Raw genomic sequence first — 14,119 nt, forward strand, 5'->3', positions numbered from 1 at the left:
CAACATCCTGTTGCTCAAATAGTAGAGCATGGCGCTAACAATGCCAAGGTGATGGGTTGATTCTCAGGGAAAGCAAGAACTGATAAAATGTACTTTGAAAGCAACACAAGTCGCTCTGGATAAAAGCATAAGCAAATGTAAATAATGCACCGCAGCTTTCACTAGCGAAGTCTTGTGAGGTGTATTTAGTACCAAATGTACTTACTAAACAAGATTCTTTGTAAATGTATCCAGTTTTACTGCAATAGCACATAATAGTTACACATGGAAAAATAAAAGAATGTAAGAATGAAGAAAAAAAAAAAACTTACAAAATAGCTAAATTATTATTCAAACCCAGAACAACATATCTGTAAAACAGCACAAAAAAAAAAACAGTGAAAACCACATCACTTCCATTAAGAACAATTTTCTTACAGTGAAACATAAAACATTACACACATTCTTATAATATAAATTCACATAATTATACTGATTCTTTCAAGTACACACTTTGTACGACCATCAGTCACTATAGCGCTTGAATGTTTACAGTGATGAAAAAAACTGGAAGGGTTAGAGGGCATTATATCTGGTTAGAACGAGTCTATTACCACATATTTTCATAGTGGAATTTCTGACTAATCTGGGAGAGATTAACTTCAACGTTTGTATTTAACAAAAAAAAAACAACAACCCAGTTTCACCCATGTTACAAGGTACCAAAACATGGAAAGCTAGCACACTCTGCGAGCATGTGCGTGTGTGCATTCTGTACTCGGTGTGAATCAAACTAGATACAGGAGTTACATCTAGCAAACATGACCTTTCTGATCTTTAAAGTCCATTACAGCAAAAGCATCGCCTCTACAACTAAAAAAAAAAAAAAAGAAGACAACATGTTTCTTTTAAAATGAAATACTTAAAGAATTTCTTTAGGGGACAAACAAAAACCATTGGTTAACCAGGCTGCCTCATACCCAATGGACAGTTTAACAGTCCACAGTAAGCAGCAGTTCCTATAAAAACAGTTCAATGGTTTACAACAGTCTCTCTCTCTCTCTCTTTTCGAGACTGTAAAAGAAAGTAGATGATTGTGCACAGCAACCTGATAAACCATAACAGGTCCAGCTTTTGAAGAGCATTCCTGTGTTCGACTCTGCTGAAGGACAAAGATTAACACCATGGAGTGGCATCTATGCCCGCTCCTTGCGCTTTAACTTGGAGCTGTTCTTGGGAGTTCCATTCTTGTTGAGCAGCTTCAGGACTCTGTCCTTATGGTCCAGTACTTTCATCATGGTGTCGCGAGCTTCAGTCACCTGATCCATCACAAGCTTGCAGCGCTGCATATTGCCCTGAACAGAGTAGGTCAAAAGGTCATGAATGTATTTCCAGTAAAGTTGTGCTATGGTTTTTGGGCCAGTCGTTACATGTATAGGTCTAATTTGCATCCAATTCATGATTGTTGTTAAAGGGAAAGAAAATTTCGATATTATTTCCTCACTCTGGTGTTGTTTCAATGCCGTACACCCTTCATTCTTTTTTTGTACCACAAAAGGATAAAAAAAAAAAAAAATTAATGCTAGCGCTACTCCATATATTGACAATGAATAGCAACCAGCATCAGAAAAAAATATGCAGAAGTATCACAGAATGGCCAGTGATCTGGAGGTATATGATAGGGTTTTGTAAATAACAAACATAATTTAATTTATTATTTAATAAAAATCCTGACCTTGGCTGTTGGCTTTCTTGTACACAACTGCATCATACACGAGACACTATTGGTGCCTCAGTTTACTTTCACCCTACCTATACCCCCAGAACAATTGAAATATATACGACACATGTTGCATGGGACAATTCTTTGATACTTTTGCATCTTTTTTAAAAGACTGATGCTGGTCACCATTCACTCGCATTATATAATTATATAATAGTTAGAACAACACCAGGTGAGTAAATGATGACTTTTTTTATTTTCATTTTGGATGAAATAACCCCAAAGAAAGACAAAGTACTGAACAGAATTAGAAAAAAATAAACACAACGCTTGTTTTATTTTCATATTTTCAATTTAAAGAGCCCCTTATGTTCTGTTGCATTTCGTTTTCAGGTTAAAAGTTTTTTAATATATAGGAGAAAGTGTACATTTTAGGTGCTGTATCATTATTCAGTATTTCTCTTTCAAGGTGGTTTTGGGCATTCAGAGCCTGTTTATTGGAGTTTCCATGGTGGGTTGGTAATCTTGAGATACTAACTTGTATGAGCTCATTGATGCGGTGCAGATCCTCGTCAGCTCCAGCTCTCTTCTTTGGGATGAGGCCTTCCTGCAGGGTGGTCAGCCGGCTGTACACGTCATGCTCCAAGTTAGTCTGTGATCAAACAAGAAAGGAATTAATTTAAATGTTACCTATATGCAGCATTAACCGCCTCAATAACAGGCTGTTAGCATAATATATAATATATATACAGTATATATATAATATATACTGTATATATATATATATATAATATACTGTATATATTATATATATACAGTATATAACACAGTGAAACTCTAATTAAGCCAGTGTAGAGATTTCTGGTGGAAATGACTCCATCAGCTGCAGAACCCACCAGCTGTAGCAGCTGTGCAGCACACAGGTGCACTTTCCAGCCCTGAGCTCGACATGCTACTCCTCTCTGATTGGCCATGTCCTGAAGGCTGCCTTTCTTCTCCTCTGAGGAGACAGTAGTGAGATGATTTTGACTCATATGACCATATTCAGTACTATAATCATATTAAAAAAAGAACAAGAAAACAACAGTGCACCAAAAAAAAAAAAAAAAAGAGAAAGCAGACAATGTTCAGAAAGTACTTACCTTTGACTTTGATGTCACAGTACCTCTGGAAGTGGTGATAGGCAGCCTTCCATGGGTTACGGTATTGGCGCAACAGAGTGAGGGGCGGTCTGGGGCGGACTGGTACGTAACGAACACCGTCCTCATCTACATTAATACAATCAATGTCACAATTGAACAAGTGTTCACCCATTTTGGGGGGTATTACAAATTCACACTGCTGTAGCGTCTGGACCAATCAAACACACAATTTTTCATTTGATTTAACAAATCAGTTATTCATTAGATTAACAAATCGTCACAGTCCCCTCACCCAATAAACTGGGTGCCAGGATGTCTGCAACGACACCAGGCCCCTCCTGGTCCCCATGGCAACCACGACACCTTTGCTAGACCAGATACATTTACGACCTAATGGCATGTTGAGAATTACCCCTCTCACTACAATTTCCATAGGAAAGACACAGTGCACAGTAGAAATGATATTTAAAAAATCTTACTGATGGGTACTGCCAGCTCTTTTCTTTCTGTATCCTATGCTGCTCTGTGGCTGCTGCTTTTTTTTCTTGTTTCGCACTTGTATGTATATTTATTATAATTTATTATGAATTTATGTGAATATTGTTTTCATGTTCACTTAAATTAAAATTTGCTATTATGTTTTTAATGTTCTGTAAAAAAAAATCAATTTAATGGAGGCATCAGTATCAGTGATAATGGCATTCATTCATAGTATGTGAAAAAAGTCATTAAACATTTATAATACTGTCTTTATATTGTTTTCACATTCATTTGGTGCAATCAATCACAATTACTTACATTGGTGTGATCAATAACGTCTATTTTTTTTTTTTAACGATCAAGTTTGTTTCATTTATCAGAAAGGATTAACTGTTTAGTGGAATTTTACATAATCAGCTATTTAGATTTTCTGACGTTTACGTGGTGCAGACTGGATCTATAAATTTTTTTTTTATGATTTCCAAAAGGTATATATCCATGGATAATCTCACCAACATATTCCCTAGGTGGAGACTCATGTCTTTCAGGTCTGTTTCCTGGAGCTCGGCTGCTAGCTCTCTCTTCGTCTGTGCTGTTGGTCTCCACCATCTCCGTCTCCTCAGTGGAGATCACATGCTGCTGTTTGCGGGGTTTCTTTCTTGGAGAGGCCCCGGGTAGGAGGTCTCCGGGTTGGGAAGATATGGCCAGGGTGGAGGCCTGAGAGGAGAGGGATGGAGCCGGACCCGTCGAAAAAGGAGCTAAGGGCACTGGAAAAAAATAGAACTCATAAATATATGGAGTACCCAAACTCCAGCCTTAAAATCGTATCTTATCAAAGATATTTTAAAACAGCCCATGTGATAATACATTGCTTGAACTGGATGCAGAATTGACCTTATTCTGATAAATAACTGACAGCTCAAATAGCTAATCAAAGTGCTGATCTGACAAGCCTTATTATTGCTATCTACCATTTTGTCTGTCTAGCTTTAAAGCTGTCAGATACATACAAACCACCTTTTATAGCAAACTCCTATGGCAAAAAAAAAAAAGATGTTAACATGGCACATGTAATTCGAATAGTGTCCAGAGTGGCTTGTTGTTGAGTTTCATTTGTTTCTTTCCCGGAATAAGCAAGTGATATCAAAAAATGCAAGCACTGGATAAGACTTGTTCCAAAACTAACACTAGATCCAATTTAGGTGATTACATAGAATTTTATTAGGGGTGGCACGATACCATTTTTTCAGAACCGATCCCGATCCAATACCAAAAGTTCTGAGTATCGGACAATACCGATACGATACCAGCACAGTTTTTTAATTTAATTTCTATACCTCAGTGTGTGTTGACCTGATCATCACTCTTTTGTGTATATACCCTTATAATGTATTATAAATACGGGCTTCATATAAAGTGTTACCAACGTTACTCTACAAAAATGATGAGTTCACAATAATTTTATAAAATCTAAACATTTAGAGAAAAAAACATTTAGTGGGGGAAAAAATAAAAGTAAATAGGTATTATCTGGTAAAATGTTACACATTGCTCTTTGTATTGTAATATACATTCATGAAAAACAAGTAAATATAATTATATATAAATATATGCAATAAATTAAATACATTTCTTTTACATTATAGCACAGTAATGAGGCAGCAACATATGATAGATAAGACAGAACAAGAAAGGCTATTAACAATCTTTCATTGCGCAAAAGTATTATAGCATGAAAAGCTCCAATACAGAGCGGCACGAAGCGCTTCTTTGAAAAGTTCAAAGATACTGATGCGTAGTGTATTAAATCTGTGCGTTAGTTTATTGAGCCTTTGATTTTATAAAATCTAAACATTTAGAGAAAAAAAACATTTAGTGGGGGAAAAAATAAAAGTAAATAGGTGTAATCTGGTAAAATGTTACACATTGCTCTTTGTATTGTAACATACATTCATGAAAAACAAGTAAATATATCAAGTATAATAATAGGAACATTGTATCATCCTTGAGAGTTTCGTCGTCTTGACTGTCGTAACTGAACGCGACGCGCAGCTTGAATGCTGAATGGAGGATGACTGACAGCCGCAGCGGAGAGAAGGGTTTACGAGAACTTGAATTTAATGACTTAAATACTCATCTGTACCTCACATTATACTATGGAACGGTCTCAGAACACTTGAAATATAGTGCACAGAAACTTTATGGTGCTTTATAATGTTTTTGTGCCTTTCGTGGGGCTTAACAAAAACACAGAATGGTATACGCACTATATCGGATTTGGATCGGTCTCGTCTGACTGATACCCCGATCCAGCAGAAAATGCCAGTATCGGAGCGATACCGATACTGAATATCGGATCGGCGCACCCCTACATCAAACACGCATCAGTTCATGACAAGTACAATAATATAATAATTCAAATGACAATTCAATGCACTAGTGCTAACGTCACTTTGACTTTCGCATGAAAAGTTTCCAATAGCATCCCAGTATAGGAGCGATACCGATCCTGAATATCGGATCGGCGCACCCCTAAATTTTATATGCAATATGCTTCTCAGGTTTATTTCCTCCGTAAATATTTATCTACAGCTGGAGTAAACATCTGTTTACTAAATGCAAATGGGCTTCATCCAAGATACTTTTGCATTCATCGACTTCTCTTATATGTGGAATATTTGGTTTTATTTGAAAAAAAAAAAAAAAAAACTCCAGTGTGAATCAGTTTTTAATAATTTCACTATGTTCTTATATTTTACCTTTACATTTAGGGTTTCACCATAACCTGATACAAAAGCTTGTGTTTTCTGATTTCTGATGACAACGATAAACTATGTAAAACTGCATTTGAAGCAATTTATTCCAAAATCATCAGGTACGTCATTTTGTTTGATGGACATACAGTAAATGGAGTATCCATCCTTGAATTAGAGTTTTTCATCCTCGAAGCAATGAGCATGGTTAAATAACCAATATCATAAGGTCAAGTGTTTATAGCTGTTATGGCTGTATAGGAATATGTGGACTCCTGTTTTCACAAGCACACCTACCTGCTTGTGAAGTATCCATTGGCTCAGTTTCCTGTTTCACTTTAACCTCTGGAAGGGTGGAGCTCAGGGCAGCAGTGCTGGTGGCAGCTGGCTGAGTGGGAGAAGCCACTGCATTGGCCATGGAGGCAGGCACAGGGGGAGTGACAGCCATGGCTGCCGGCAGGGCTGAAAGAACGGCAGTGGGCTGAGAGGGAGGTGTCGGAGCTGGTGGAGCCAGAACGGTGGGAATGGCCTGTGAATGATGCTGAGCAGGAGTGCACAGCGGCTGCTGCTCACCTCCGTGACTCGGAAGAGACTCCACGGTTGCCATGACTGGGGACGCCATAGCAACATGAACATCAGATTTGGGCTTCACTCTGATTACAGAAAAAGCAGAACCACATTCAGATCTGCATGCATAAAACCAGTTTTAGACAATCAGATCACATGCATGCAAACACTGTTAACAGGGTTCCCACATTTGATTTTTCCAGCAGGAATTTTAAAAATCATTTTACAGTGATCACACCCAATTTTCTAGCAGATTAAATACTGCAGAACTGAACATAACTAGGAAGAAATTTCCATGGCTTTTTCATATCCTTGGACACAATGAAGTGGAAATAGTGAAAGTTAGGGTGGACATTTTCTACAGTTTGGATTTTGCATAGGCAGGGTTCCTACACATTTTCCATTTCATAATTCCATACTTTTCCAGACTTAAATTTCTCTCACTAGATTTTCAGACCATATTTAACATAAATGGTTCGTACAGCATTATTTTCAGCTTTATTTTTGGTATGTAGTACAGTCATCTGTTAATATTGTTATTTTCTCAGGTTTTTTTTCAATGATTATCTTGCATACATACATAATGATTTTTGCATGAACACAGTTTTTCATGCCCTCGAGAAACAAATCACATACGCACGGGAATATTTTGCTCGCTTACGCATCACATTTTCTAGTTTTATATACTATAACCCATTTCCTTTGTGTGTCACTGCCATCTTACTATGAATAATATGAGAGCATGGATGCACATGAATTAAAGGGTTAGTTCACCCAAAAATGAAAATCAGCCCATAAATTACTCACCCTCAAGTCATCCTAAGTGTATATGAGCGTGCGTCACTTCTGAGCGGCGCATGCACAAAACTGACCTTATACGTAATCTGCCCGGAACTGCTTCCGTGTACAACAGTAAGCGCAAGCTACATTAAAGTGATTATTACGTTTTGAATATGGATATTTTTCTTACAAAAACGCATCGATTCGCAACAGAAAGCCTTTGTTCACCCCCCGGAGCAGTGTGAGACTTTTTTTTTAATGGATGGGCGCATTTTATTTAACTGCTTTTAGACAGATGCATGCAACACCCGCTGAGTGCCATGAAACAGCTTGAAAGATCAAAGACCATTTTTAATATAACTCCGACTGGATTCGTCTGAAAGAAGAAAGTCATATACACCTAGGATGACTTGAGGGTGAGTAATTTATGGGCTAATTTTCATTTTTGGGTGAACTAACCCTTTAATAGAGATCTACTTGCTCATAATTTGGCTTAGGGTAGTACCTCTAATAGATGGATCAGTGTGGATTGTCCTATATGCTAAGTTTAATGGTTTCTCGTATATTGTATATTTTTTATTTTTGCAAAGGTCCTTTTAGAGGCTCTGTAATATGGTGCTAAGGATATCCTGAGAAAAAACCTGCAATATAATCTGTATTTTTGCATAATGAAAAAGTGCACCTTGAATTCATTCAGTCATATTTGACAGTCACTAAAGAATCAATAAACAGCAGCCAAGAAAAAACACTTCTTGTATGATAAATGTATTTTCATTAAATTTATAATTTTCTATTATAGAAAACTAAATAGGGGCAAATGTCTGGAAATGCAAATATTTTCCATACACTGCTTTCTTTTTTTCCATACTTTTCTAAAGTATGTAAATTACTCAAATCAAATTCCATACTTTTCCAAACTGCATAGGAACCCTGCATTGGATTTTGAGGAGTGGGCTGTTGCACTCAAAAATGCAGGCAGACGAATGCATGTTAGCAGAGACGTCCTGTACACACCACCAGAGAGTGAGTCATTTTACTGGAAGATCCAGTTATGACATTTTGACTAAAAATTATGAGGTGAAAAATATAAAAAATATACATGGAATAATCATTAACAATAAGATCGGTAACATGCACTTGAAAAAAGGATGAATTTTAATTTAATGCCGACTTCACTTCCTTGAGGTTTTAAGGCCTGGAAATCACACTTTAACCCTGAAAGTTACAAGTTATCCAGGACTGTGGGAACCCTGTGTTAGGAACATTGTCTTTTGTCCTATTTTGAATAGGATAAGGAAGGATTTTCAGGCAGGGCTTACCCCACTGGGCGAGGGGATCCCGAGAGCCTTATCCCACTATCCATTCGGCCAGCGTTATGCTCACTTGTCTGTGCTGGGATCAGACTTTTACGCACTGCCCTAGAAATACACCCCAAAAGTGGTCTTACACTATTTTAGCAACATCTTATTTGTTTTTAAAGATGCAAGCACACTAGGCTGGGTTACTTCTCAGGACATCAGTAATGAGAGACTGAATGAATTAAACTTAAATTGTTTATATATGATGGATAGTTTGGCTATTCAGTAGTTAACATACTATAAATACATACGCTATGAAACTATAGTAAAGGCTGTGGAGTGAAAGCTGACTCACCCCTCATTCACAGGTTTTTTGCGAAGGATGCTAGGTCGAGGGGAGGAGATGAGTGTGGGTGCACCTGTAGCCGCCCCCTGGGGGTGTGTCTGCACCATCGTAGTGACAGGCTGCGTGCCACTAAAAGTGCTCCCGATTGGATTAGTGACAAAAGCAGGACTTTCAGCCAAAACAACACCTGTATAACAAAACAGATTATTATTTTTTTTTTTTTATCTTTAATGTCTTTTTTGATCAATTTAATCAAATTAATTAATGCTTGCTGAATTAAAGCATTATTTTTTTCCACAAATAAAATTTTCTGACCCCAAACATTTGAACAGTAGTGTATATTATCATATTTACATTATTCATTAAATGGTTTCCATTTAAAAATAATACAAATATTAAATGTGTTAAAGTATAAAGTAATATAAATAATGCTTTTAATTTATGATGTCTGTAATAATAACTGGAAAACACACTTTTGCTGAAAAATGATGACATACAGTGATCAGTTTAAGATTTAAGATTTTAAATGATGTTTCCAAAACTATCACAAGTCTTTTTTTCCCCAATTTTGACAAAACTAGCTACATAACACTACATTGGTAACATTTCCAGAAAAAGCAAAACAATAAACAAAAAGTAAAAGTAGTGGGTACAGTAAGCAAGCAAGTAAAAATTCCTTCAGCTGGCCCCCGAGTCATCCATATTGACATAACCTAAAAATTCTTTAATTTGGATATAATTTTTCTTCCCCCACTTACAATTACTGAATATACTCTGAAAGGGGTGCTAAACTTACCTGGTGGTTTTGCTTCTGATTGTGGCTGTTGCGGAGCCTGCTGTACGCTCTGGGTGCCGATTGGTGCAGTGGCATGCAGCCCCTGCACTCCTATTGGTGCAGGCTGAATGCCCTGAGCAGTCATAGAGGCTGGCTGGATGTTCTGAGTGCTGATCTGGGCAGATGGCAGGCCGATGCGATCCACTGCCATCAGCATGGGGTTCAAGTGCACAGTGGTGGCCACACCAACACCAGCCTGAGCAGGAAGAGCTGAGCTCTGAGCTGGAGCCGTTACTAGGGAATAAAGGACAGAGTCTGTGTTAAAGGTCTAAGAAACATTTAAATATTAGCACAGAAGTTCTGGTGTCTTGTGTTTACCTGGGTAGGGGCGGATGGTGGAGACCGAGCTGGTGATGGGGGTGTAGGTGTGGGTCAGAGGATACGGGGATGAAGGGTATGTGGGTAGAAAGTACTGAAATTGCACTGGCACTGATGGCCTGCAGAAGAACACAAACGGTTAACATGACACAAGCTTCAATTCACTGATAATTCACTGATTGGATTAATTCAGGGGTGTCCAATCCTGCTCCTGGAGGTCCAACGTCCCGCAGAATTTTCCTGAAGACCTTGATTACTTGGAAAAGTGGTTCTCCAGGTGCAGGTTTGAACACCACTGACTTCACTCACAATTAACTGCCAGATCTTAACCATCACAAGAAGAGTTTTTAGAGTAGTTTCACCTGTTATCGCCGCGAGCCTCCATGGTGACAGGGTTTGGAGAAGAGCGATGGCCTGAGATGGGAATCAGGCTGGTCCTTTCTCCTGGGTACTCTGGCTGGATGCGTGGGGAAGTGTGGGCAATCGGTTGAGGAACCACTTTAGCTGGAGAGGCCAGAAACATTAAGAAAGAATGAAAAATGGAGTCAGTTCTAACTAGGGAAGCACCGATACCGGGGACAGTGATATCGGGCCCGATACTGCACTTCTGTACTTGTACTCATAAAAATGCTCTGATACCAAAAGCCGATACCACACAGCGTGTAAACAGTGCAGAGTCCAGACAAAGAAACCCTGACAACAGAACAACAGAGAGCAGAATGGAGTTATTAGAGATTAAGGATGTGTATGAACTGAAGTATATGCATGTAATTAATATAATGTTAAACATACAATATTTATGCCTGTAGAGCTGATGTGCGCAAGCTGATATGCAAAGCACGCTGAGTGGATTGAGCGCACGGCGGCACAGATGTGGAAGCTTGTCGTGCGAATATCCCTTTCTCACAAACATCACTGGAAAATTTGTAGTTATAGTAGAAAGAGAGAGAGAGAGAGCGCGAGAGCGTGTACTTGTGTTGCATGATCTTGATTGCTGTTCGCTCACTTAGCACACGCATCATTTGGATTAAAGGGGTCATATGATGCGATTTCATTTTTTCCTTTCTCTTTAGAGTGTTACAAGCTCTTTGTGCATAAAGAAGATCTGTAAAGTTGCAAAGAGTAAATATAAAACAAACAAAAATTATAGGGGTATTCACTATAAACAACATTTATTTTAAACGTCAAGCATTCCTGACTTTATTTAAAGCGAAAGTGAAACTAGCAGCCCGTGAGAAATGCGGTGTAGGCTACAGGCGTCTCTACAGGCGAAGTACCATAGAGCAGTGGTTCTCAAAGGGGGTACGGAGTTTTGGCATTCATTTAATTCTACCCCAACTTAAAGTAACATTAAAACCGAACATGTCTTTCTAACAAGCAAAATGCCACTTCTAATGTAAAAACAGGGAAATGGGAGTGCCGTAAACGGTCAAATACATGATATCCAATTAGCTTACCTCATCTTTTGCGGTTAAAACTGACTGCATCCACACAAGCAGTGTGCATGTGATAGGATGCCCGCTGAATATGTTCAACAAAAAAAAGGTAATATCAAGTGAACATTTTACATTTTAAATGTAGCCTACATTTTAAACAGAATATTGTCATGTTTGTTCTATTTTGCAACGAAACAATAGTTCCAATGAAACCCGTATCATCTGGTGTGCGTCTCGAAGCAACATACAGCAGTGTTTCATTAGTGAACGAATCTGCGGCTTTGAACGATTTCTAGAGTCAGTTATTAATAACCCATTCATAACCACAGCATTTTGTTTCGTTACTGAATGAATGAATGAATGACGCAACGCCTGGCTCATTAAGACAGCGACTTGCCGCCACCTCTTGGCGGTTTTATTTTTAAATCTACAAGTATCACTTCGATTTGCCATCATTTATTGCTTTATTTATTATATTAATAATACACTTAATGGAATGTTAAGAATATGACATAAAACATGACATACAATTAATAAGGATAGAAAATATTTGCCTCTATAAAAGGTAAAAAAATGCACCTGTAAATCAATTTAAGGGGGCAAATATTGTCCTTTAATAGAAAAGGTGTGACTGCGGTCTAAGTGGAAGAGAGGGGGTATGCAGAAGAATGTTAAATGCCCCAGGGGGTACGCTGCTGTAAAAAGTTTGAGAACTACTGCCATAGAGCAATAAAATGAGCAGTGAAAATATAACAAAAGCTTGCACAATACATTTGAACAGGTATAATTCAGTGTGAAAGTAACTGCAGGAAATATCTGTTTGCTAAATGAAGTCAGCTTAACATGATTCTTTTTTTTTTTTGGTTTCTGTACCCAATATGTATAAAAATTACAAATGCTTTGAAAATAGAGGTATTGGTACTCGGTATCGGCAAGTACAAAAATAAAAGTATCGGTCTCGTTCTGGAAAAAGTGGTATCAGTGCATCCCTAGTTCTAACAAACAATCAAATCCATCCATCAAACAAACTATCAATCCATTTAAAAGGGGCATCGGATTACATTTTCACTTTTTTTTTTTTTTTTTTTAACACACAGCCAGTTTGTTATGCACTGTCTGAGTCTGAAACTGTGTCATCCAGTGAGCGGTTACAATTTGCAGCCGTTTCTACATAGATAGCTAGCTATTTCAATAAGACCACCTCTGAGCCATAAATGGAGTCCAAGGCAGCAATTCTCACTTCTTGTGTCAACACGCCTAATGGAAGAGAGGGGTGGAGTGAGCAGTAGCTCATTATCATTTAAAGAGACATGCACTGAGACGAGTCGCTGTGAACAGAACTCTTTTTGACAAGGTAAATCAATCCATCTATCCATCAATCCATCTGTAAGGCCAGTAAAGGGTCACACTTCAAGTTTTTCTGTAGTAGTAGAAGTTATTTATTTTTATTGCCATGTCAGCATCAAAGGTTATCTTTGTAGCAAAAACGGAGTTTGGATAACACAAGAGCTACATAAACACAAATTAAAATCAAACAAACAAAAATACAGCAGTTAAAATTATACTAGATTTAAAATCTCTCTCTTTAAAATCTTTTCTGGTAAAATCTTACCAAACAAGCCCGAGTAAGCGTAGGTCATAAAAAAAGTTTTGAACTTGCATTACAACCGGGACATTCCAATAAAATATGTTCAAATTAGGGATGTCAACGATTAATCGATGATCGATTAATTGTCGATAAGAGATGCAATCAATTAAAGCTATCGATGGTCGATTAAGCTATTTAATTTTGGGCTGCACAAACAAAAGCGAAATATATCTGACTTAAATAATTAAGCTAACACATTTAATACAGAAGTGTGGCGCGGCGCTCCATAAACAAGTTCACGGAAAGGACAGGATGACAACGTGCATTCTGTTTGTTTGCTTTATTTTACAAAGCACAAATCTTCTGTTTTTATTGTGAGTGTGCAAAAATAAAAGTAAACACCTTTGCGGATTATATCCTACTCCAAAAATTGTGTTCGCTCCATAAACAAGTTCACGGAAAGGACAGGATGACAACGTGCATTCTGTTTGTTTGCTTTATTTTACAAAGCACAAATCTTCTGTTTTTATTGTGAGTGTGCAAAAATAAAAGTAAACACTTTTGTGGATTATATCTTACTCCAAAAATTGAGTTTTTTTATGTTTCAGCTGTTCGATCGCGTCGGCTCCTCGCGTGCACACACACCACATATTCTAGTTGTTGTGTTGTTTGTCTCAATAACAAGTCTGTATCGTTGTTATCTCAACTTTATTAACACACTCTCAATTAAATGATCGCTCTCTTAACTCTCGCGATCACTCTCTCGTTCCCACCCCTTGTTCTTGCGATATCACTACACTACACTAGCAATTCATATTTACATCGCAGTCTGTTCATTATCAAAATAAAATACAGTCAACCAAACATATAAAAG

The 14,119-nt window shown here is 37.7% G+C and overlaps 1 protein-coding gene across 1 annotated transcript in view; it reads right to left on the minus strand.

The window, feature by feature from the left end:
- Window positions 1-221: 221 nt before the first annotated feature.
- LOC107752651 (histone deacetylase complex subunit SAP130-like) overlaps window positions 222-14,119 on the minus strand; it is a 29,949-nt gene continuing 16,051 nt past the window's right edge. The window contains exons 9-19 of the mRNA XM_016568681.1: window positions 10,584-10,776; window positions 10,222-10,340; window positions 9,865-10,137; window positions 9,078-9,255; window positions 8,744-8,842; window positions 6,375-6,730; window positions 3,837-4,091; window positions 2,845-2,970; window positions 2,599-2,702; window positions 2,241-2,354; window positions 222-1,334 (exon numbers count right to left, since the gene is read on the minus strand). Coding sequence (XP_016424167.1) covers window positions 1,176-1,334; window positions 2,241-2,354; window positions 2,599-2,702; window positions 2,845-2,970; window positions 3,837-4,091; window positions 6,375-6,730; window positions 8,744-8,842; window positions 9,078-9,255; window positions 9,865-10,137; window positions 10,222-10,340; window positions 10,584-10,776 — 1,976 coding nt within the window. The 3' untranslated portion in view covers window positions 222-1,175. The remainder of the gene's footprint in view (window positions 1,335-2,240; window positions 2,355-2,598; window positions 2,703-2,844; window positions 2,971-3,836; window positions 4,092-6,374; window positions 6,731-8,743; window positions 8,843-9,077; window positions 9,256-9,864; window positions 10,138-10,221; window positions 10,341-10,583; window positions 10,777-14,119) is intronic.

Source organism: Sinocyclocheilus rhinocerous, unplaced genomic scaffold (genome assembly GCF_001515625.1).
Source record: "Sinocyclocheilus rhinocerous isolate Xijiao unplaced genomic scaffold, SAMN03320098_v1.1 scaffold1733, whole genome shotgun sequence".
Classification (NCBI taxonomy): Eukaryota; Metazoa; Chordata; class Actinopteri; order Cypriniformes; family Cyprinidae; genus Sinocyclocheilus; species Sinocyclocheilus rhinocerous.